The sequence below is a fragment of the Protomyctophum bolini genome (assembly GCF_963924005.1).
Source record: "Protomyctophum bolini genome assembly, chromosome: 3".
In the NCBI taxonomy this organism is placed as follows: domain Eukaryota; kingdom Metazoa; phylum Chordata; class Actinopteri; order Myctophiformes; family Myctophidae; genus Protomyctophum; species Protomyctophum bolini.
The window spans coordinates 36,984,251-37,009,287 of NC_137864.1; the positions used below are offsets into that span (position 1 = coordinate 36,984,251).

Sequence of the window (25,037 nt, forward strand, 5' to 3'; positions counted from 1 at the left end):
CACATGACACGTCAGTGAAAAAGCTCTTCTCGCATACATACTGTATAGATTAAAAACAAAAGTAAGTATATTCGTTATCGTGCTTCTACTGAATTAGCTGAGTTTAACAAAACTCTGTCTCTCTTTTTCTTTCTTTTTTTTTTTGCACATTCAGAAAATAATCTGGCCAACCCACCGAAATAATTTGGCGACCTCTCTGAGGGGTCGCGAGTCGCGACCCACTTGTTGAGAACCCAGAGCATCAATGTTAAATCCCTGTCCATTCATTTCTATATTCTTCTCACCAGCGCCACTTGAAGAAAATCACCCAGGTTTTACAACTTTACAACTGCAAATTAAAGATCAAAATGTGTGTATTTGTGTGCATCTTGAGTGCAAACTGTGTGTGCTGTGTCTCTCCATCTATGTGTAAGTTTATCCGTATTTGTGAGTGCATTTATAAGTGTGCATGTGTGTGCGCACACACGCGGCGGAGGCCAGTGCATCATGTGTGTGTGTCTTTGTAAGTGCTGCACTGTGCTTCCTGTTTGTGTTGCAATCAGCTGCATAGTGTTAGTGCTCATGGAGACATATACTGTACATACTGTACACACAAAGTCAGTTGTAGAAGCGGCTAACACAGCTTAAAAATAAGTGATAGTATCATGTATGATTTTCTCATCACTGTCCCACTTGTTTCATTAATTTATGCAGAAAAGGCTGTATAGTTTCTACTTGGAATCACAGATGATGAGATTGGTACGCAGGTTTCTGAACTGTCCACACAGCCCACCTCTGAGACACAGACACACAGAGTAGATGGTAATAATGGTGCCATTTTTATGGTCAGTTATATCAGGTTCAAAATGCACTATTCCTGGGAAGAAGTAAAGGGTAAGACCACTTTTGTAGAGGTTTGGGTTGTGTAGTTACCTTGCCATGATGTAACTCCAAATGTGGACAAGAAATCAAAAATAATTGCTACAGTGATTAGAAATTGATAATTCAAAATATGTTCTTCATTGACTTACATTGTACAAAAAAAAACAAAAAACAGTATGAGTTTTGGTGATGCTCTAGTCTATATGTTTGTTTATGTACTAAAAGAGTGACTTTGAGAGCTGTTTCAATGAGGAGCATATTTAGAATTATCAATGTCTAATCACTGTAGCAAATATTTTTGATTTCTTGTCCACGTCATGGGCCATGGCAAGGTAACTACACAACCCAACCTCTACAAAAGTGGTCTTACCATTTAAGTAAAACTGTTCTGAATTCATACATGCATTTCGTTTCCTCAGTCTGTAGTGCAGGATAACAGCAAAGACTCCAACAATTGCTTTAGTTCACCTGGCTGTGTTTGTGTGAATGATGGCATCGTCTATGAGTTTCTTTGAGAAAAGCAAATCCCTTACCCCGGTGCTTGAGAGGATAACTGCTCCACTTAACATCCTCTTTGAGAGCCTTTGTCAGCTTCTCTGTTTCCCCGTTGCGTGATTTGCTGTGCTCTGTGTACAGCAGTGTTGCCAACTCTCCAGTAACGGAAGTAGCTAGTGGCTCCTCGAAAAGTAGCTAAAAGTCGCCCCTAGCGACTTTTTTGCGTCCCTAGCGACTTTTAGGCGTCCCTAGCAACGAAAATATGTAGCCAGCCCAGAAAAACATTTGTCATTTATGTGCACTTAGTTTGTATCATCTCTTCATTTGATAACACATCGTTTAAACTCATTGTAATATTAAAAAAAAACATACCTCAATTCAACTAATGTTTAAAACGCTATTTTGTTCCGATCCATACAGGAATTAGAAGGTTAATACTTTATGCATCCGAGTGTGTATTTTATTTTTACTAGCAGACTAAACTGAGCTGCCAGTGCTTCCTCCTTTCTTGCTCTGTCGAGCTCGAGGGGCGCGTTCGGAAATACCGCAACGGAGCGCACTCGCCTAGGCAGAGCAAGAAAGGAGGAAGCACTGGTAGACAGTCTGTGCAGTGTGCACATAACCGAGCCGAGGAAGCCACTGAGCCTGCTGTGACCAGTCTATGGCTGTGACCTGTGAGCCAGACCAGACGCGCCGACCACTTTTAGTTTTGCCAATTTCGCGGATTTGAGGCTAAAAAAAAAAAAAAAAAGATTTTATCTCTGGCGCATATCTGGCGCCTGTCAACACGATTTGTCCCCAATTCACCAGGGGAAAAAAGCTAGATTTCTCGCCAGAAGCTTTTCACTAATTCAGTCGCTAGGGGGGTCTGGAAAGAAGCTAAATATGACGACAAATCCGCTAAGTTGGCAACACTGGTGTACAGTCCATTCAACGTTGGGACTCTTAAGGAAATAACTGCACGCTTCCCTTTATGAAAAGCTAATTTGAGAGTTTAAATAAGAAGGTGAACTCCCAATTAGAGCTTTATAGACAAATAAAAACCAGTGTTGGTCTCTCCTTGTCGCAAGGGAGGGCCAACCAACCTTATTGTACAGTATGCAATGATGGGTGTTATAGCTGTCTCCTTTTATAAATCTGAGGGCAGAATGATAAACTGGGTCCAAGATTTTAAGTGTGGTAGCTGATGCGTTTCTGTATATAATGTCTCTGTAGTCCAAAGCGGAGATGAAAAGTGCTTCAATTAGTCTCTTTCTATAATAGGCCAAGGAAAGCAGGATCTGTTTCGGTAAAAAAGCCAAGCTTAATTTGCAATTTCTTTGTAAAAATTTAAATGTGTGTGTTAAAAGTACGTTTCTCGTCCAGCCAGATCCCGAGGTATTTATAATAAGTTCAATGGTGGTGCCACTTGAGGTGTATAGCTGAGGATCATTTTAATTTAAAGCTCTTCCCTTTGTGAAAAACATAAATGTATAGTCTTTTCAGCATTTAAAACCAATTTTAGATCCAGCAATGATTTCTGGAAAACATCAAAGGCAAGTTGCAACATATGAGTAGATTTCTCCACAGAGTCTGAGAAACAATATAATATTGTATCATCAGCATATAAATGTATATTACAGGTCTGCAATTAACATTGTTGATATAGGCCTACTGTATACAGTTTGGGAACCAAAATCGAACCTTGGGGTACTCCTTTAGATATATGGAGGAACTCTGATTTTACACTTCCAACTTTAACACCTCTCTCAGAGAGGTTAATTTATATAGGCAAAGCAACAATATGCAATAATGACCAAAAACAAAGCAACCACAAACTGCTCAGCAGCTGGCTATGTACACACATACTTGGGTATAGGGTGACTGTCATGTACTACTCCATCCCTTGTATGCTTAAGCGTTGGTCTGTTTACCCTTGTGTGTGTCTCAGTGCTGGCCAGTGTGGAGTCACGAGGTGTGCTGAGGAAAATCAGTGACATGCTGGAGGTGATTCTAAAGAGGATGGATAGCCTGTCCAAGCTCGACAACACCACCTCCACGGACACACGGCGTCTGGATGAGCTGAGCTCAGCTATCAGCAGGTAATCAACTTAACTCCAATGTATTTGCATCTGTTCATCTCGGTAACAGTCTACAGTATATTGGGACATTTAACAAAGGAAACAAAACAACACCGCATTTCCTTGACCCTCAATCAGACGGGGAAGATTCTCCAGGAAATATTATGCAGGGAAATAAAGAGAGAGGTGTATGATAGGTGCCATGTGGTCACAATTCTACATAATTGTACAATATTGATAATAAATATACAATGATAAACCATCATGGACATCACAGGTCAATAAAAGATCTTGTAAAATATTGGTGTAGAACAGTTAGACAGAAAACAGTTTCTCTAGCTTTTTGATACAAGCACAATTGGATGAAATGGATCACGGATCATTCACTTGACGCAGTGACACCGGTGACAACCACTTTAGCTGGTAGTTTATAATCATTGAATAATGTGTCATGCTACTTATATGTGAACAAATAATGTAGTGTGAATTAATTAAGCAGTCAACAGTGGTTAAAGGGTTGAGCCAAGCTTTCAGTTCAATCGCCTTACAATGAACAATGGCCTTTCACAGTATAATATTTTATAAACAACAATCTAACCTAGGTGAGTTCCATTATGATATCAATTGATGGGTTTTGCTTGTTAAGTGGTGTGCTTACCGTGTAGTGTAACATTAATTTTGAAGACACGTGAATGCTACATTCAACAATGATCTTCCCAGATATTACTTGCTTTAGTAGTGCATTTAATACTGTTGTTCTGTGGGGAGGGTACCACACACACCCCCAACATTTTGTAAACATAATTCAATAACCTACTCCTTCATTTCCTTTTCCTCTTTTCTATTGATGACTAAATGCTCCCTCTTTTTGCTCATCAGCCTTCTTTATTTTGCTCCATCCTCGTCCTCTTTCCCCCCCATGTCATCACCAGAGGAAATTGCTGCCTATTACTGCAGCGTCTACAAATGAGCCTCCTTTGACATTGCTGCTATTGCCTTCGTCACACTGCCTGTCTCTCTGCTCCGCTGTACCAAAATATCCAATTTGTCTTTTCTATCTACCATTATCTTTCAATCCACCTACATTTATTTTCAATGTGCCAGACTAAATGCTGCACTATACACAAAGTATGTGAATAGCACAGCAATAAATCGAGCACTCAAGACCTTGTTAAATGATTTTGATTGAATGCTTAGGTTCAGGTCTGAATGTGGGCATGAAGAGCAAAAGCAAGAAGGTGTTACTCAAGTCTGGCGATAGCACTGACTCGATTCTATGTCTGGAAATTAATTGTTTAACATGGAATAGGTGTTTTAGGTCAGTGCACATGGTATTCAATATCTCAGAACATATGTCAGAACAGTCAGCTCCATGTATGGAGATGTAAGGGTCGTAGTGGGGCAGTGTCTTGAGTGTTTGATGAGGGCCCAGGTAGGGCCGGGCCTTAATCTTCGGGCATGTTGAGGACTCTAGTTTTTACCGGCTGCCGGGCACAACTGCACTGCACTAATAACTGGGGCGGGCCCGTCTAGAGTATGAATGGACATCGAAGAGGAAGGACAGGTGGGGGATGGAGGATCAACATATGGAATGTCAGAACAGGTCAGCTCCATACTGTATATGGAGATCTAAGGGTTTGAGGTCAGATGTACTGTATAGTTGCTGGCCGGCTCCATATATGGAGATGGCCATATATGGAGTGTGTCAGGAGGCAGACGGCCATATGTATGGCATGACGTGTCACGAGGCACGACAGAACTGACGGCCATATATGGTGGCGTGACGGATGGACGGATTGACGGACTGAGAGGTTTTGCAGGTTTTCATAATAATCTGTGACCTACAGTCGCAATAATTCATTACTTTTTGCACAGTACAGTGTTGCAATGTGTGGTTATCACAATATACTTGTGATATACTCCCACTGCAGTGTGTGGTTATCACAATATACTTGTGATATACTCCCACTGCAGTGTGTGGTTATCACAGTATACTGATATACTCCCACTGCAGTGTGCACTGCTACAAGGACTCAGTCTCCATCTACATAGGATGAAAGAGGATTAACTGGAGTCATTGTCCAGGGATTGACTTGGTGGAGGTGGTTTTTCTATTTGAACTGTGGTTACTCCATCCCAGGGACTTTGATCAGGACTTAATAAGCTTTGGTTGAACTCAATATGAAGAACTGTCCTGATTATAAAATGTGATGAAGGAGAGGAGAGAGGGTAGAGCTATTTGGTCAGACATGTTTAACTAAAATAGAATAGAACATTTGTCTAGTCGTGGTATTGTTGTAAAGTGGATGTGGTTCATGCAGTTCATAACTGAACCTCTGGTCTTCCCATCAACGTGGAATGTTAATGATGTGTAACAGTAACAGTGAAAATGGTAGAATTTTGCAGTAGTAAAAGTATCAATACGTCAATGCAGAATTCTGTTAGTAAAAGTCCAGCATTCAAAATCCAAGTACCAATAGTAAAAAGTACTCCACATACACATGAGTGTTCCATTTCAAGTTTTCAAATGTATTACAAATCTTTTGAAAATAGCAGATCTACAAGCTCCATAATGTGTTGCATTTCGATGTGGATGTGCTATTTTAGCTATTCATTATACAACCAAGTATATTGAGCTTAAGTGCTTATAACCGTCAAAGTGGCTGCTGTGAAACAGCTCCATTTATCAAGCCACTTCCTTACAAACAGTATCTCAAGTCATCACATTTTCTCGTGGCTTATTTCAATCTGGGGTTATTTTCTTGTGTTTTCCAGCGCATATTTATGAAAACAAATTGTCCTTTACATAGAATTTCTGCAAACAAAGCAAAATCAAAATGCAAGGGGAACAACAAACGCAATCTATTTGGCACTGTGCTGATTTAAGTCCTGTTTGGGTATTAGTTCTGACTGACTGCATTCTGGTACAGAATGGATAGCTGAATAGAATGTTTGGAGGGAGTCTGAACAGAATAATGACTAAGGAGATGAAACCACAGACAAAACAATAAATGCGTGTGCCGGACACAGCAAAAATATGCAGGCAAAACTCCCTTAGTTACCTTTAGCTCAGCTTGTCCGTGTGCACTGTGCACACACACATCCTTTGTCCCACTTCCATTATTTTCCAACTATCCAATACAAGTACTGTAGCAGTAGTGTACGGCAGTAGATGATATTGAGGGTGTCGCTTCACGTAAAGAAGAGATCTACAGGCCGGCACTGCGTCATATCACCACATTATGGAACACCAAACAGCTCATATAGATCTTCTTGTTTAATTATTGTTTAATTATTTATAAACATTTAACTTATCATTAGAAAAATAGACTCCATCCATCAGATAGATAGATAGATAGATCATTTATGTCTATCTATCTATCTATCTATCTAAAGTACTGTATGTATGTATGTATGTATGTATGTATGTATGTATCTATCTATCTATCTATCTATTAAACATGTCAGGGGATGTTATACATGCACTTTAACAGCACATATTATTGGGACACCTACAGCAAATTGCAGATGAACATTTGGTATCCAGTAATTCCCATCCATTCACAATACAATCCTATCACTTTAACAAATTGCCTGCAACGCTAACTCTAATATGGACAAATCTTCTATAGGCTACTGTACAAGGTCCAGCCTGTCCGATCTCTTCATCGCTTTACCTCTCATATTTCGCTCTCTATCAATGGTGCTTTTCCAATCCTCTCCTCCGATGTTCTGTTTCTCTTTCGAGTTTATCTCTTATCTGTTCTTCTCTCATTTGTAAGTGAGCCATCTGTCTTCATTCATCACAGGGGGCTGAATGCGGAGAGCAATGCAACAGAGAGCCATCAAATATGTATGGCCCCTTAGCCTTTGATTATCATTTCATGTTTCTATTCAACTGTTTTGTTGCCCTCCACGATGGCACAGGTGACATCTTTTATTTATTTTTAGTTTTCTAATGCTTTCCTCCCCTTCTACCAGAACAGTCCCCCTAGGTGGTGTTCAAAGTTGATCTTTCATAACCCTTTTTGTATTCAGCTCTCTAGATTTCTCTGTATCTGTGTTTCTTCTCCCATTTTTTTCCCCTCCACTATTTTTCCAATTCTGCCATAGTCTCTGTGTAATAGTGCCAAACCTTACTGTTCATCTTGAGGAGGGTGTAAAGTGGCCAACTGTTATGTATTATTTTTAATACTAATTACTAATTATGAATAATAATAACCCAACACAATAATGTCGAAGGACCCGGCATCATCGCCACTTTTAGAATGCAAGTAATTAAAGTAAATACTCTAAGACCATTTCGGCGTACAAAGCCATGAATCATTTAGATAACCTTTGAATTAGAAGAACATAAATTTAGCTGGGACTCGGGAGAAGACCCGTTGAATAAGAATTTAATAGAGTAAAAGTACTCAAGACAAGTCAAAATTTACCTATTGTACCGGCATGTAAAACCTTTCCAAGTAAATATTAAAATGTATCTTTAATGGTATAATGTTAACCTTGTGAAAATGTAATACTATATTAATAAACCTTTTAAGGATATAAATACTTTAGCGGAAAACTACAATACGAGATAACAGTAAAAGTAGTCCACACCAGGGCACATACATTTTCAAATGACTATATTCCATTATATTCTGGGGAGTAGAATGTACATCCAAATACAGCATCGAAAAGGTCTCCCCCTGACAAATCCTCAGTGGTATGATTATATAGTACATTAATCAAAACAACCCTTTGACATCGGTATTATATTTTGGGTTCAGAGGTTAACAAAAAGTGAATAATGGCGCCATCTGGGAGTTTACGTGGCACTGTTATTTCCTGAAACCCAGGAAACATGAATCTTCGGAGATGTAGTCATAAGTAATTAACATGTAGTTCCAAACTGGAGTCTGTGAGAACGAAATTAAATTGGTGGTGGCTCTTGCCCAAACTCAGCGTGGAAATCCAAGCACAGGGGAGGAGGAGGAGAGGAAGCGTCAGTCTTCAGAGACAACTCCCCTCTCTCTCTCTCTCTCTCTCATTAGCAGGCAACAGTGCAGCACTATCCCTCTCTCTGTTTCTAGCACAACAACCCCTACTGGTACTAATAGTCATACTGGTGCTCACAGTCACATAGGTGCATGGGTGGATGGGTGGGTTGGTGGGTGGGTTAACGTCACATAGGCACATATGCTCGGACATTGCTGTTCCTTGGAGTGGTTGCACAACTCAAAAACAACAAAGGCAGGAGCTGCAACTGTGTAAAGTTGAACAGCTGGGAAAATAGCTTTGTAAAGCTAAAACTGTAACTAGCACTATTTAACTCAGTTTAACAACACTATAAGCTTGGCCTGTGTTATGATTCTATACTAAGTACTGGACCCTCGTCTGGTTCTGACAGACCAGTCTTGTGTGTGTACTAGGCTGAGGTGGTGTGTGACGACCAGGTTGAATATTTCCTTGGTGCGGCGGTGGACGGACGGACGGGCCGGCCCGGGAGAACAATAACATGACACTAGACTGTATCACGCTAAGACGTTCACCAAGTTTATTTCATACAGAACATATATATAGCTTGGATCCTCATGTCCTAATGACGTCACCGACTAGACATCACAATCACTGCCAGCAGCACTCTTGACCTTGCTGCGGCTCCAACTAATATCCATCACCAACGGTAACCGGAATGCTCACCTTAAAACCCTCGCCCTCATTTGTTTCGCACGCCGACCACTCGGTGGGGCGGTTCTTGTATTTGTTTTACTGAAAATAAGGTTAGAAATAAGTTTAGGGTTATGCATAGTTTTACTGGGCTTACGTTTAGGAATAGGTTTAGGTTTTTGCACCGTTTTATTGAGGTTAAGGTTAGGAATTTGGTTAGGTTTAACCATTTAGGCATACTTTACTGAGGTCACGTTTAGTAACACCGGGCTGAGCAGTTACGCCGGCTGTACGCCCGGGCGACTGTGTTTTGAGGCGAGGGTTCTGGTATCCTAGACAACCATGTTTCCTCCATTACACATGGAGTCGCCAGCTGCTTCTTTTCAGTTTTCACCATGCAGGACATAACGCATGTGGAGGAACAGACCAACCTGTACTGTAACAAACTTGTAACCTGAAAGCATCAATAGCAAATGCTGCTGGCTTCCCACCCACAAACACAGGACATTGGGTTCGTTGGAGTCAGGGTTATTAAACAGGGAACAGGGAATCAAACAAAACCCTTATCTATCCACAATGGTGGGAAGGTGATCCAGATGACTAATGTGTGTTTTGCCCTAAGTCTTGTCTGTCTGTCTGTCTGTCTGTGTCTCTCTCTCTGTCTCTCTGTCTCTCTCTCTCTCTCTCTCTCTCACACACACACACACACACACACACACACACACACACGGTGACCAATAGCAGGAAAGGGCACATCTCTTCTCTCCACCGATTGCAGACTAATATAAATCTTATGCATCTCTGTGAAGAATGCAAAACCACAAACTGAGAAATAATTTGCTCTGTTAGCTATAGCAGGAGTGTCGAGTGCAAAACGAGAAACTGTATAGTTTCAGAGAGACGTGCAAGACACTACAGGAGTCTGCAGATTCAACCTCGGGTCCTTGTGACTCACAATTGGAGCGTGTTCTGTTGCACCGTCTCTCTCTCTCTCTCTCTCTCTCTCTCTCTCTCTCTCTCTCTCTCTCTCTCTCTCTCTCTCTCTCTCTCTCTCTCTCTCTCTCTCTCTCTCTCTCTCTCTCTAGTATAGTTTCAGTCGAATACATACATATTTGAGATTTTAGTTGAATAAATCTACAGTTGATTTTGTTTGAATTTTTGGCGTTGAATGGGTCGTAATGGCTGATTTTGGTTGCAAATAGCTGATCTACAAGCTCAATACGAGCTTGTATATCTGTGATTTTTCAGAGTGCAACAGCCTTGTCTCTTAGTTCTACTGTATTCCTCCTCCTCCTCTAGTCCCACTGTGCCATTGTGTGGCACAGTTAATGGTGATTTCAGAGGTCCAGAATCCAGGCCACACAGTGATGCTGTCACTGTGGGGCAGCATAAACCCTGTGTTTCCACATGAATGAATGCCCAATTTCATACTCTGTCGTAGCACAGTATTTTATTTGTTGTAAAAAAATGTGACACTGTGTCACAACATGCAGTAATCCTGGTCTCTAAACTGCCTCCCCCTGGCCAGCCGGGGAGCCTGATGCAGGGGAAAGGAAATGGTTGGACTAACGAGTAACGTGTTCCTTCCACGCGCTACGTCCAACCAGGGAAACTCCCCCCTGTCAGGTGTAAAGGAGCAACTTGGACACTCGGGTATGAACGAAGCATGAGTTCAAGTCTGTTGCTCTCTTGTCCCCCATATATCAGTGCCAAATTTGACTGAGGGACTGCCATAGTTTTTTCATGTCATATGAAAGCAGGGAATCATAGCTTCAAATTGACATATTGGTTGTTCAGTTTGATCCACCAGTTTTGGAGGTATGGCTTATACAGTGAGTTTAGAAAACAGGCTTGAAATGTTCACTTCTGTGGTCTCTAACATTACACCTAGCTACATGTTTAAGCATTTATTACATATTTAAATGTCGATTTCAGCACTGACACTTATTTTAGACATGCTCTAGTAAGTTTTTCTCCTCTGGTGAAAAGCTGGATTTTGCGCGATGGCAGGCTCAAATGTGGTCACAAATGTAGATAAAATAGCCAGTGTTATTTTTGAGAATAATGACAATTGGGCTTCAAGATTGAAGCTTCAAGATTGGTATTATTAAAATATAACTACATTAGATCCCCCCCCCCCCCCCCTCAATTCATATTGGGGGGGAAATGTCTCTCTGTCTGTTTCTGCCCAACAACGACAATACTGTACACAGTCCACACACATGCACGCACACACACACACACACACACACACAAACACACACATGCACACGCACACGCACACACGGCACACACACACACACAGTCATGCACCCTGTGCAGGGACATGCTCCTCCGTTTGAGACTCATTGGGGCTGACACACTCCCGTGTAGCGGCGAATGGGACTTGATGTCTGAGGCTCCAGTCTGCAATTCGCCTTCGGGCAGACACTCGTTAGAGTAGAAAATAGAGACGAAATAATGAGAGAGGGGGGGGAGAAAGAGAGGGAGAGAATACGAGAGAGAGAGAGAGAGAGAGAGAGAGAGAGGGGGGGGCAGAGGGAGAAAAGGAGAAATGCAGAGTTGATTCATTCCATTTTTCTGTGTGCAATAGATGAAAAGGGAGATTGTTTAGCTCTCCCCTAAGGCATGCTCCCTTCAAAGAATGCAGCTCTAGCTTGGCTACACGTATTCTTCCCTCTAAAAAGCATCCGTATCAATTCATTCAATAACACACCGGAAAACAATAGCCAACTGAAAACATTTCCTCCACAATTCAGGTCAGTACCATAGCAACTGGAGGTCAAATTAATTAGAAGGAAACCGTTTAATTCCATAAGAAAGTGATATTTATTAGATTAGAACAATACGGTATAGATATATTTAGTACCGTGTATGTTATAAATGTAGTGCTACTATAATTTATCATCACAGCCATTCAAATACTTCTTAATCAACAACCATGAACAAACTGGTATACAGTATGTTACAGTATGTGCATGCGTGCGTGCATAAAAATCACACCTGTGTGAACTGAGTGTTGCAACTCCCCCACTCTCTCTCTCTTTCATTAGCAGTGCAGCACTATATCTCTCTCTCTGTTTCTGGCACAACAGTGCCACTTTTGTCTGCTACTCATAGTCACATAGGTAGGTTAACACGGACATTGCTGTTCCTTGGTGTTGTAGTATACAACATGCTGTGTACTTGTACAATGTAGTTGTACGTGAATATACAATGTACTTATATGTACATTGTACAAGTACACAGCATGTTGTATACTACAACACTTGGAGTGGTTGCACCACTCAAAGCCGACCTCTCAGCCATGGGATAGAACGACATGACTCTGTCTCAGCCATGGGATGCTAGCAAGCAGACTTTGCAACTCACTTTGTAATGATCCAGGTTTATTCACGAACACAGCAGGCAGGACATACAACGTTTTGACCAGTATATGATCTCAAGCAAGAAACAACATAATTACACGTTTGTTCACATTACTTCAATTCTCTGTTGGTTCAAAAATATATTGAACCAATGAAAAGTATTAAAATGCACTTAGACAACAACCGCCACTCGAGCTTTCCTAAACATTTTTGGATTTAAGTGGTTTCTTCCAGACAGAAGAGATATGGAGCATGAGACTTGCGTTGATGTGCCATCCTACTTATACAAACACACTAAAGTAAAGACACTCTTTCCATGGAAGCACACTGACCCGTGTCATATTTTTAGCCTTGCTCTGAATTGGCTGATGTGGTGCTGCCAGAGCTGTCGCACAGCATTAGGGACATGAGCTCACCCGAGACAGACACCCAAAACAAGTCATCGGGGAAAAAAAGGATAACAAAAAAAAGAGAGAAAAGAATAGAAACTTTTTGGGACACCATGGTAAAAGTGGTTAAGCATGTGGTTTGTTCCTTAACTCTGTTAGTGCTGTCAGTGACTTTGTTAAGTTTAAGAAAGCTCTCCTGTTCTGCTGTCCGTCTTCATGTTTGGTTCTCTTTGCCGTGTGGACTTTGCATCTTGTTTCTCACAAGTTGTAAAAGAGCCATCGGTCTTCATTCATCGCAGAGAGTGGAGGGGGATTTGACTTAATGCTGATTGCAGCAGAGGGCTGGACATCAAATATCTTTGTCAGCCTTTGATCATAATCATTTTATGTTTCTGTCCCACTGTTTTGTTGTCCTCCATGAGGGCATGGAGGACATTTCTTTTGTCTTTTTTCCCCCTGTGCACATGTAGGGCTTATCCCTTTGCATTCTGTCTGCTTTCATCCCCTTTGTGCTATTCAGACATCTGTATTTCTCTATTTTTCCATCTCTGCCCTCGGTCTTGTACCTGCAGCTGTGCACTGATCTCTGTCAGTATGTCTGTCTCTTTCTCTGTCAGCCATTGTAACGGACAATAGAGGTGAGCAGCGGTCTGCGTGGAAGTTGTACAATCATAAGGCAAGAGCTTCACAGCTGGGGTTCTCCCTAGTCCCTAACCTTGGGTGCTCCATACCCTCTGTTCCTCACGGCAGGGGACAAATTCAGAAGCATTTATAAGAGCTGCCATAGCAACAGCACTGTATGTCCTGAACCCATTTGAACAGTGCAATTGCTAGCATAATCAGGGGCGGATTTACTGTAGGCAAGGTAAGGCAGATGCCTATGACGACAAATAAACACAACGCACACGTCCCGACAGCCGACAACAACCTCATTCTTCATTTGATTGTTTGACACAGCAATAGCACCGGAGCAAAAAGTTTGTCCAGGCCAGGGCAAACTTATTTTCGAAGTGAGGATGTACTGTACAACAACCACATCACACCAGGAGGCGGGGATGCTTTCGCTGTGTCAGTGCAGGATTTCAGCTGCCTGTCTGCCATGCACCCCCTGCGTTGGCCGCGCTGTTTCGCCAAAAACTCGCCAGCGTCTGGTTTGAAGAAATATCGACTGATGTGCGAACAGTCAACAGTATACGAAGGTGTGAAATAACTGCAGTATGCGCCAGAGATGTTTTCCCTGTGTCCCCATCACCCTCCGCGCTGAGGGAGAACCATGAGGTCCGTCCCTGCTGCTTTTGCATCCGTTGGACTGTTGGTCTCTACAGAGACAATCAGGATTCTATCAGCTATCAAGGGAGGGAGCCTACCTCGTATTGGCTATGTCTTAGAATTACTGGCGCCTGCAAGCAATTGCTATTCATTTTTTTATCTATAATTTTTATTCCACGATTTTGTAACCCATTGTTCAATTCATTGTCAATTATCTAATGTGATCCTGGGCTCTACACACCCTCCGCCAACCTAGTCCCCATATATGGGGGACAAGAGAGCAACAGACTTGAACTCATGCTTCCTTCATACCCGAGTGTCCAAGTTGCTCCTTTACACCTGACAGGGGGGAGTTTCCCTGGTTGGACGTAGCGCGTGGAAGGAACACGTTACTCGTTAGTCCAACCATTTCCTTTCCCCTGCATCAGGCTCCCCGGCTGGCCAGGGGGAGGCAGTTTAGAGACCAGGATTACTGCATGTTTTTTGTGAGGGTACCTACCCTAGGGGACACGGGGAGAACATGCAAACTCCACACAGAAAGGCCCTTTCGCCAACCCCACCTCGGGTATGGGCACTGATGACACGGAGGAGGAAACACACCGCCAGTTCCCACTTATTATTATAATAAATATAAATATAGTATAGAGAAGAAGGACACTGCGGGTGATTTCTGTAAGGAGTTTTGCAGAAATCTGGACAGGCTGTTCAGGGTGATTTTGAGGTTTACCGTACTAGTCCTTCTGAATATATGAACACCAAATGATGTACAGTGTGGGTATTGCGATGTAATAGATCACATGACTGATAGGGATACGATAACGCACAATGGAGGAGGGGGGCGGACAGTGTGGTGGCGAAACAGCGCAGGGTGTTCACATTAGCGCACGTAATGTTGGCTGCAAATTCCCCCGTCCAACGTTGTGGCTGCTAAATCCCCCTCCCGGGCGGATTGGGTGTCTAAAAACCCTGTTTGTATTTGTCTGGCAGTGGAGGAGGAGGCGGGGATGCTTTCGCTGTGTCAGTGCAGGCTTTCAGCTGCCTGTCTGCCACGCACCCCCTGCGTTGGCCACGCTGTTTCACCAAAAACTCACCCGCGTCTGGTTTGAAGAAATATCAACTGATGTGCGAACAGTCAACAGTACGAAGGTGTGAAATAACTGCAGTATGCACCAGAGATGTTTTCCTCGTGTGACTCTGCTGCCTGCCAGGGGGCTGTCTATAATTCCTAAAGGGGAGGTGTGGTGGAGAAGGCAAGGGGATTAATCTGCGTCCCTCCCAACATGCATTTCACTCGTGACACGTGTTCTGCGGGATGATGGCGGGGCTAGGAGTTGTTTTAGACGAAAAATAAGTAAATTAAGACAGTGGTAGGCATTTTTTGGCGCTTGTAAGCATTTCACATTGAAGCGAGAGCACAGGGCCGCCTGGCGATAGGTGCGTGTAGGCTCTCTGTGCGCCGCGACGTGTGGAGATGGGCCCCTTGTATTACAGACAGACAGACTTTCCATGAATTATTAGATTGATTCCTTCCATGCAAAGCAGTTCCTTTTCATTCGATTTCAATGTCTTTCATAATTATTATATTTAGTTATTTAATGTCAAGTCTGATATTTTCCATACACAGTATACTACACATCATTTCTTAACGTCACGTTGTGTACATGTGTAAACAAAAACGCACCACCGGAAGAGGAGGGCTGAAGGAGTGTGTAGCCCATCTCTGAGACACGGTGAGACAGAAATGGTCAACTGTGCATTTAGTGAAGGCCAATTATACTGTATGAACATCAGGTTGAATATGGGTGAAGTGCTGCTATAAGTCTAGTGGAAAGAACCTGTAATCTTGCTTTCATAGTGAACTTATACAGTGATAATGTCCACACAGTGCAGTGTTTTTGAGAACATAGAAGGAAACAGAGTGGTCCGCAGCCAAGTTGAAGTTTCCCCTGCAGAGTTACCGTAAACAACTAGTGTTGTTCTGTGTTTGTCCATTAGGGCACTATGGATACCTGTGTGGATTCATACTGTCCATTAGGGCACTATGGACACCTGTGTGGATTCATACTGCATGAATCGTACGTGACTAATGGGGTCCCATCTGCGCCCCATTAGCTTCCATGATCAAATTTGCATTACATGTTTCTAAACATAATAGTACATGTGGAAACAATGCATGAAGTATACTTTTTTGGCCTACTGACAGTGTGCAGACATGCATTTGCTGCTTATTGGTGACGGACCGTGCAGCAGTTTTCGAGATTATAGCTCTAGATACACAGACACACATACAGACCCGCATTCCGAAGCCTGCTATTCCGACACGTACTGTAGCCATTTTGACGTGCTCAATACTATTACTAACCCTGTCCCTAATCCTAACCCTAACCGTACGTGGAAGCCACGTATTCGTGGTGGTGCATCGGAATGCCGGATCTTGCTGAAAGCCTGAAACGTTGCCCATCTTAAATCATAGATGTGATAGAGTAGATAGACTACTAGACTCCGTGCAGATATTCTATACCGTTTATCAAGGCTTCATACTCCAACTGATAATGGATGATAATTAGCTCGGCCATGCCTTTCAGAACTCTGTTCAGTAGTTCTTGCACCCCCAAGATGAACAAAGTTCTGACGTTGGACTATTGTGCTTTGCTTTATGCTCATTGCTCTCCCGCATCAGCATCACACAGTCAGAAAATAAACAGGCCTATACTGCACACGGTCATCACACATCCAGATGGCAATTCATTATTGGAGACAGATAGCACATACTTTGTACACTGTGTCTGTCGCCAGAAATGGAGAACACTCTGAGACAAATGATGTCAGAACACGTCCGTTTTCCTCCACTGTGAGTTCAAATGATGTCAGAACACGTCCGTTTTCCTCCACTGTGAGTTCAAATGATGTCAGAACACGTCCGTTTTCCTCCACTGTGAGTTCAAATGATGTCAGAACACGTCCGTTTTCCACTCTGAGTTCCAGGCAGAATTGCCTTATTTATTATTTACTAGGCCAATGACAACATTGCATTTGCACACAAAGCCACTCACGTAGGACCCACTCCTTGGAGTGTTTTTGTCACTGTATATTTGCGTGACATTTCCCATTGGAGGTCCCTTTCGACTATATTTTACACCAAATATTCTCTAACCAAGAATCTACACTTTTACATTCATACGCAGTGGAAAAAGTACTCAAATGTAGAAATACTCAGAAGTTAAAGATTTACTTGAGTAAAAGTATTGGCATTAAAATGTTCTTCAAGTACCAAAAGTAAAAGTAGCCTATACTCATTATGCAGAATGCCCCATTTCAAGTTTTCAAATGTATAAAAATATTTTGAAAATAGAAGATCTACGAGCTTAATTTACTACGTATTTTCAAATGGCCAACATTTAAATAGGGCTGAAATGAAATGGTTAATGTATGTTTTGTAATAATAATAAAAATGTACAAAGTTAATCAATAACTGAACTTTTCAAATAAATAGTATAAGTACAATATTTGGTAGTACAAGTAGTACAAGTATTCTAAATACAAAAGTAAACTAAATTGTACTTAAGTACAGTAGGCCTAATTAAGGAAATGCACTTAGTTACTTTCCACCACTGATAAGGTTACTTTCCACCACTGAGGAGGAGGAGGAGGAGGAGGAGGAGGAGGAGGAGGAGGAGGGAAGGAGGGGGGGCGGTAGAAAAGAAGGAGAAAAGGAGGGACAGCAGAGCAGCAGGAAGAGAGGAGATAAAAGGAGAAAGGAAGGACAGCAGAGCAGCAGGAGGAGAGGAGGAGAGGAGATAAAAGAAGGAGAAAGGGAGGGACAGCACAGCAGCAGGAGGAGAGGAGGAGAGGAGAGGAGATAAAAGAAGGAGAAAGGGAGGGACAGCACAGCAGCAGGAGGAGAGGAGGAGAGGAGATAAAAGAAGGAGAAAGGGAAGGACAGCACAGCAGCAGGAGGAGAGGAGAGGAGAGGAGATAAAAGAAGGAGAAAGGGAGGGACAGCACAGCAGCAGGAGGAGAGGAGGAGAGGAGAGGAGATAAAAGAAGGAGAAAGGGAAGGACAGCACAGCAGCAGGAGGAGAGGAGAGGAGAGGAGATAAAAGAAGGAGAAAGGGAGGGACAGCACAGCAGCAGGAGGAGAGGAGGAGAGGAGATAAAAGAAGGAGAAAGGGAAGGACAGCACAGCAGCAGGAGGAGAGGAGGAGAGGAGAGGAGATAAAAGAAGGAGAAAGGGAAGGACAGCACAGCAGCAGGAGGAGAGGAGGAGAGGAGAGGAGATAAAAGAAGGAGAAAGGGAAGGACAGCACAGCAGCAGGAGGAGAGGAGGAGAGGAGAGGAGATAAAAGAAGGAGAAAGGGAAGGACAGCACAGCAGCAGGAGGAGAGGAGGAGAGGAGAGGAGATAAAAGAAGGAGAAAGGGAGGGACAGCACAGCAGCAGGAGGAGAGGAGGAGAGGAGAGGAGATAAAAGAAGGAGAAAGGGAGGGACAGCACAGCAGCAGGAGGAGAGAGGAGAACGACGTCTGCCTGCGGGCGATTTCTGTAAGGAGTTTTGCAGAACGCTGGACAGGCTGCTCGGGGTGATTTGGGGGTTTATAATATTCCTTCTGTAAAAAAAAGCAGTTCCTTTTCATGTTGACTTGACTGGGATGTATAAGACTCGCACGGAACCACATGTCTATCACTGACTGCACACACACTGTATCTTATTGTGTGTGCGTGTGTGCGTGTGCGTGTGCGCGTGTGTGTGTGTGTGTGTGTGTGTGTGTGCGTGCGTGCGTGCGCGTGCCTGTGCGTGTACAGGTTTCAACCAGCCGGTCTGGTGGAGAGGATTCAGGCCATAGCCCAGAATGTGTCCAACATGGCGGTGAGAGTGGAACAGATCTTGCAGAACAGCATGGCACAAGGACGAGGTACACCGCCACCATTTACTGTCTGCTGTATATCATCTCTGCCTTGTTTTATTGTTTTTCTTCATTCATACAGTAGTTTATATTGCACTGCAAAATCCAAGTCCAAAATTAATTTAACTCTGAGAGTGTAAAAATGGACCCGGTCAATTTCTACACTGAATTTATAGGTCTGTGTGTGTGTGTGTGTGTGTGTGTGTGTGTGTGTGTGTGTGTGTGTGTGTGTGTGTGTGTGTGTGCACACGTAAGTATTGGAAATTAGAATTACTCGATTACAAATACTTCAAAATTGTACTTAAGTACAATGTACGGCTACACCACCATTGATGTCCAGACAGAATCTTATAGCAATTTAAAAAAAAGATCAGAGTTAGACCAATAACAAGAAAGTATTAGAGCCGAAACTACACTTTTTGCTATATCTCATTTGCACTTCAGTCCTTCCCTCCGACCTCTTTGCACACCCCCACTATTCTGCCTTCGCACTTTTTAATAAAATCATAAATTATTCCAGGATCCTGGCACAGATCTTCACTGCGTTCTGTATTTGCACTGTGTACAACCGCACACACACACACACACACACACACACACACACCTCGCTACCCTCATTTGACCAGAGTTTATATCGTCGCTGTCGGGTGGAAAACTTGTATGTCCAAAACCATTATTTATTTTAATAGTTAAAATAGCAGATCTATGTGAGCTTAGATGTGCAGATCTGGTGAGCTTAGATGTGCTATTTTGAGCGACACTCTTGTATGATGAAGCAGGGCTTTAATTCACAACAAAACGTCTAATTGTGAAGATACGTGGTTTCTCTCTGAATGTGACAATATGGGAATTAATATGGGACATTATAGCTCCCTTTGTTTGCTCGTGTCATTGCAGACGGCGGGCACTTTGCCACTGTAGAAATGCTGCTGCTTTTTTTTGTAATCACTGACTAAGTGAAACAATGCTGGCAGACTTTATTACCATATACCGCTCAGTGGCGGGTTGTTTATCTCACCCAGCACGTGCACGAAACCACAAGGGGGAGAGGGAGAGAGAGAGAGAGGGAGAGAGAGAGAGAGAGAGAGAGGAACGTGATCAACATTTCTAGCTTGTTCTTCCAAAAATAATGTTGTTCTGGTCGGTCTCACAGGGATTAGGAGTGTTTGTGGTTTTATCTTGTTAGCTGACCACACTGTTAATTGTCAGTCTGGTGGTTATTATTGTAATCATAATTTTGTTGACGGTGTTCATCATTTTGTACTGTCTGTGCGCACGCACGCGTGAGCGCACACGGGTGGGTGCGTGTGTGTGTGTGTGCGCGCACGTCTGTCTGCGTGTGCATGAGTCTGTCTGTCTGTCTGTCTGTACATACAGTATATTAACATATATGTGTTCCTCTGTGTGTTTTGAGTGGAGATAGAGAGAAAAAGCCCATGGGGAAAGACTGATGTGGAGAAAGAAAATCTCTTTTTCATTAAACAAATGGAAAAAGTCTTGAGAGAGAGCAAATGTGTTCCTCCAGAGAGAGAGAGAAAGAAAGAGAAAGAGAGAGGGAGACACAGACAGACAGACAGACAGACAGACCTAGTGTTTGAGGAGTAAAAACAGAGAGTGACAGAGAGAGAGAGAGAGACACACACACACGCGCGCGCACACACACACACACACACACACACACACACACACACACACACACTACTGTATGCCTTTTCCTCCCCTCTGAGTATAAGCAACAGCGAGGCAGTTAACTAAGTCAATGGAGCAATTAATGCAGTGAGTGCAGCTTGAGTGAGCGAACTGCATTTTCTAGTGGCACCCCAGTACGGGTCGCAGAGAGGACTTCTGAGCAGAATGATGTTGTGAACAAAGGCAAAGCAGACAGGGTGGGATGCTGGGGGAGCAGTGGTGGAACAACTATACTCACATGTTAAAGCAGACAGGGTGGGATGCTGCATGGGGGACCAGTGGTGGAACTACTATGTTAAAGCAGACAGGGTGGGATGCTGCATGGGGGACCAGTGGTGGAACTACTATGTTAAAGAAGACAGGGTGGGATGCTGCATGCACTCATATAAGTGGATCTGACAAACAGTAAATGTAACATGATTCAATCTGTTATGATTAACAAGCCACATTTAAGTATGTTCGTTTACAAGAAAATGTCAAGTATTTCGATTATCATCTCTTGTTAAAAATACAAGAACGTGTACATTTATTTATGCAATGGATTTATTCACTCAATTCTAACCAATATTGTTCTGTACCCACACACAATGGTCAAAAATGCATTAAAATTACGGGCAAATGGTTATTCGGAACAGTAAATGTAACATGATTAAATCTGTTATGATTAACCAGACACATTTACGTTTTTTGTGTACAAGAATATGTCACTTTTTTCGAGAATCATCTCTTGTTAATAATACAAGAACGTGTGCATGTATTTCTCAAATGGACTAATTTACTTAATTCCAACCAATGTTGTTCTGTACCCACACAAAATGGTCAGAATCCAGTAAAATATACAGAATTAAGCCTTGGAAACCTGGACACGCCCCTTCAATAACTTTTCCCCCTTCAAGTAGTCCTCCTGTGTCCTCACATCAGACGCCATTTTCACAGCACCTGCACAAACTTTCAACTTGTCTTCACTTGACCATTTTTTCACGTTTAAGGTAAAAATTAATAATATTAGCCGAGCATTTGATTGAGGTTCAATTTAGCAAGTGTTTACATTATGTTTTGTTTAGTAGCAGCTGTAAAAAAAAACGTACTGTTTGCTGCTTTACAACACACATCAAAGCAGACGCACGTGTGACGCCAGTGGACTAAGCTCAAGAACTTGTTTACAGCCAGGCCCTGCTCATAGAACATTTCATGGTAGGGTGGTAAGGGTGGTAATTTTAACGCGCCGGTCCGGGGATACGAACTAGCGACCTTCCGATATCAACATCGCTCCGCAAACCGTTCGGCCACCGCTGCCTCTTGGCAGAGAAACAAGAGTAGCAAATACAACTATTTACATGATGTCTTACGTTGCCATTTAGTGCCCTAAACAAACATTAAAGTACATGGACTAGAAAGAAAGAAAGAAAGAAAGAAAGAAAGAAAGGACCTATATAGGGACATTCTTTGCCACCATGCCAGTCATGAACCAATACAGCCACCCTGTCACAACGACTCACAACGAACCTCAGTGACCACGCAACAACGTACATCAACTAATGTCAATCAGTCTTCTATTGAAAATTAACCATTGGAATTGATGGCTGTTATGTCAAAGCCCAAAAGCTCCATCTCCAACCAAATGGAAATAGCAAATTCACTCATGGGATTATTGAAGTGATCAAGAGCCACATACACACACACATACTGTTCCCTGGTACAACAACTGAACTCACATACTGTACAGCAGATACAACACAACAGACCAACTCTAGATTCACATGATGACTATAGCATTCAACCCCAGAGCCAGAACCAGTTCCATTGCCATTTGCCACCCGGTCAATGGGTCCCAAAATGACAGCAATAGCACACCAGCTTGAATCACACGCATTAAAAACACAAGCAGTAGCCAAGAAGCAAAAGACAAAGTTCATACCTTGAGCTGTCGACTCTTCCACTTTCATAAGATAGTTGTAGTGATGCCAGGCGAAAACTGTGGCTCTCTCTCTCCAGTTCATGATGAGACCTCCAGCAGCTCCTCCAGACTCCAGTCATCTCATCTCCATCCTCCATACATCTGGCTGGCTAGCTGGCCATGCAGTACTTCTCCTCCCAGTATCAATGGCCCCCAACCAGCCTCATTATCCTGGCTGCCTGATCTTCTCACTCAGCCTTGGTCTGGATGTTTCGCACTACACAGCACATAGCAAGCATTCTGCTGTAGTGCCTTGGTCAGGGGTTTAGGGCATAGGCTCCATAGGGTCCAGCATTCACAGCATGTCGTGGTCAGGGATTTAGGGCATAGGCTCTAGGGTCCAGCATTCAGGGGTTTAGGGCATAGGGTCCAGCATTCACAGCATGTCGTGGTCAGGGATTTAGGGCATAGGCTCTATAGGGTCCAGCATTCACAGCATTTCAGGGCTCTATAGGGTCCAGCATTCACAGCATGTCAGGGCTCTATAGGGTCCAGCATTCACAGCATGTCAGGGCTAAGAAGAAGCCGATCTTGGGGATCTGGGGTCGTCACTCTGGCCCGTGTACCTGTGGAGCAGGTTGAGAGAGAGACCATATAAGCTTTGAGTATAAGTATTGACTATTTCCCCATATATAAGCCCACAATGGGGGTTGGATTTTTGTGCTAATTCGCTTATTTCCATCGAAATAAGTAGTAAAGTGTGCCGCTTGGGATACTATTTACATTATGATTTGAGCAATGGAAATAAGCAAATTAGCACAACACCCCAATGCCCTATTCAATTCAATTCAATTCAATTCATTGGGGGTTTATGGTAGGGGAAATAGCCAATAATGCGCTTTTGCAGAAAATAACACCTGGACCTCTTTGGTGGGGACGTAACAACTACAAAGAAAAGTAAGAAAGCTTTCTAGCATCGAATTATCCTACAGTACCATTTTGTGCGGGAACCCCTTTTGGTGATATTATGTTATGCTTTAGCTATTAAAAAATAGCAGATCTACAAGCTCTTAGCGGCGCGCTATGAGCTTGTAGGTCTGCTATTTTTGGGGAAAAAAACGACTGACACAGAAACATAGCTTTTTCAGAAAACTGTCAGGATTTAGAAGACATTTTTTTAATCTGATGTCAGATCAGAATGGGTTAAACCATCATTGGTAAACAGTTAAGAAGAATTCAGTTTTATACAAGGATTTGGTCTTGTGACACCCCAAACAAAACATTGTGTCTGTATATATTTATTCTATTTATGTATATATAGGACCCACATGCACACATACAGCACTTAATGCACCTTTGTTTTTTATTTCAACACCCAGTCCCTCCCTCCCTCTCTCACGCACACACACAGTATGCTTAGCATAGGTATAGCTAACTCAGGTTTGTGTGCAATTCAGGTAACACTTTACAGCACTTCAAGCACCTTTGTTTGTTCATTTAATTTCACACCCCCCCCCCCCCCCCTCTCTCTCACACACACACAAACACACACACACACGCGCGCACACACACACGCACGTTAATGCTCACTTAGCATTGGTAGCTACTAGCTAACTCACCTGTTTGTTGTTATGAAGATAACTTCTCTTTCAAGCTGTCACACAGTGTTGTGTTTTTCACTTCCTAACACGCCAGACTACTCCACTTCATGGAGTGCAAAGTTACATTATAAGTTGTTTATATTTATCACTCTGTTTACAAACAAGTTTGCAGCCCGTGTGGGTGGGTGTGTGTGTGGAGAGGGAGGGGGCGTGGCTACCGGAGGGTTTTAAAGAGCGCGCTTGAAGCCTGGTTAGGGAGTGTCTGCCAAATGTACGAGTCTGTCCAAAAAAAGTAAGTCTCTAGCACATTCCTGTCAAAAGTTATGATTTTTTTTAAATAAATATAAACCAAATGCTCAATCCCAGTTATGAGTTTCCCTCCCTAACTAGTCTGATTTGCTGTCAGCTGTGCTCCAATGAATGGACTCGACGCATGCATAAAACCAAGGGTTGTGTATACATTTACAAATTTCTGCTGAGACAGTATTTGAAATTTAAATATTCTATTTTCAAATGGTTTATTGGTGCTCCATAAATAAAAATAGCATATCTCATAGCAAATGGCTTCTATAGGCTACATAATACCAATAATACTACCAATTCACTGGAGCGTCTACTTTCTAGGGCAGTATTTTTCAACCCGGCCTTTCCATGTCAAGGACCCCCAAATTAACCCTAATTAGCCCGCAGACCCCCATTTGAAAAGATATGTCAGGGACCCCCGTAAGAGAAGATTTTTTTACGGCTCTAGCAGTGATTCTCAACCCGTTTAATTTCAAGGTCCCCCCCAGTCTGACATGCATATAAACCCCCTTTCTTGGAAAAAATAACACGATTGGAACTATGCACAAAA

The 25,037-nt window shown here is 42.7% G+C and overlaps 1 protein-coding gene across 1 annotated transcript in view; it reads left to right on the forward strand.

Annotated features, from left to right (window-relative positions):
* The window catches only part of LOC308312601 (alpha-1,6-mannosylglycoprotein 6-beta-N-acetylglucosaminyltransferase B-like), a gene marked incomplete at its 5' end in the record, with an annotated part of 137,918 nt that overhangs the window by 41,691 nt on the left and 71,190 nt on the right, over positions 1-25,037 (forward strand). The window contains 2 exon segments of the mRNA XM_080759265.1: positions 3,287-3,437; positions 18,897-19,006. Coding sequence (XP_080615391.1) covers positions 3,287-3,437; positions 18,897-19,006 — 261 coding nt within the window.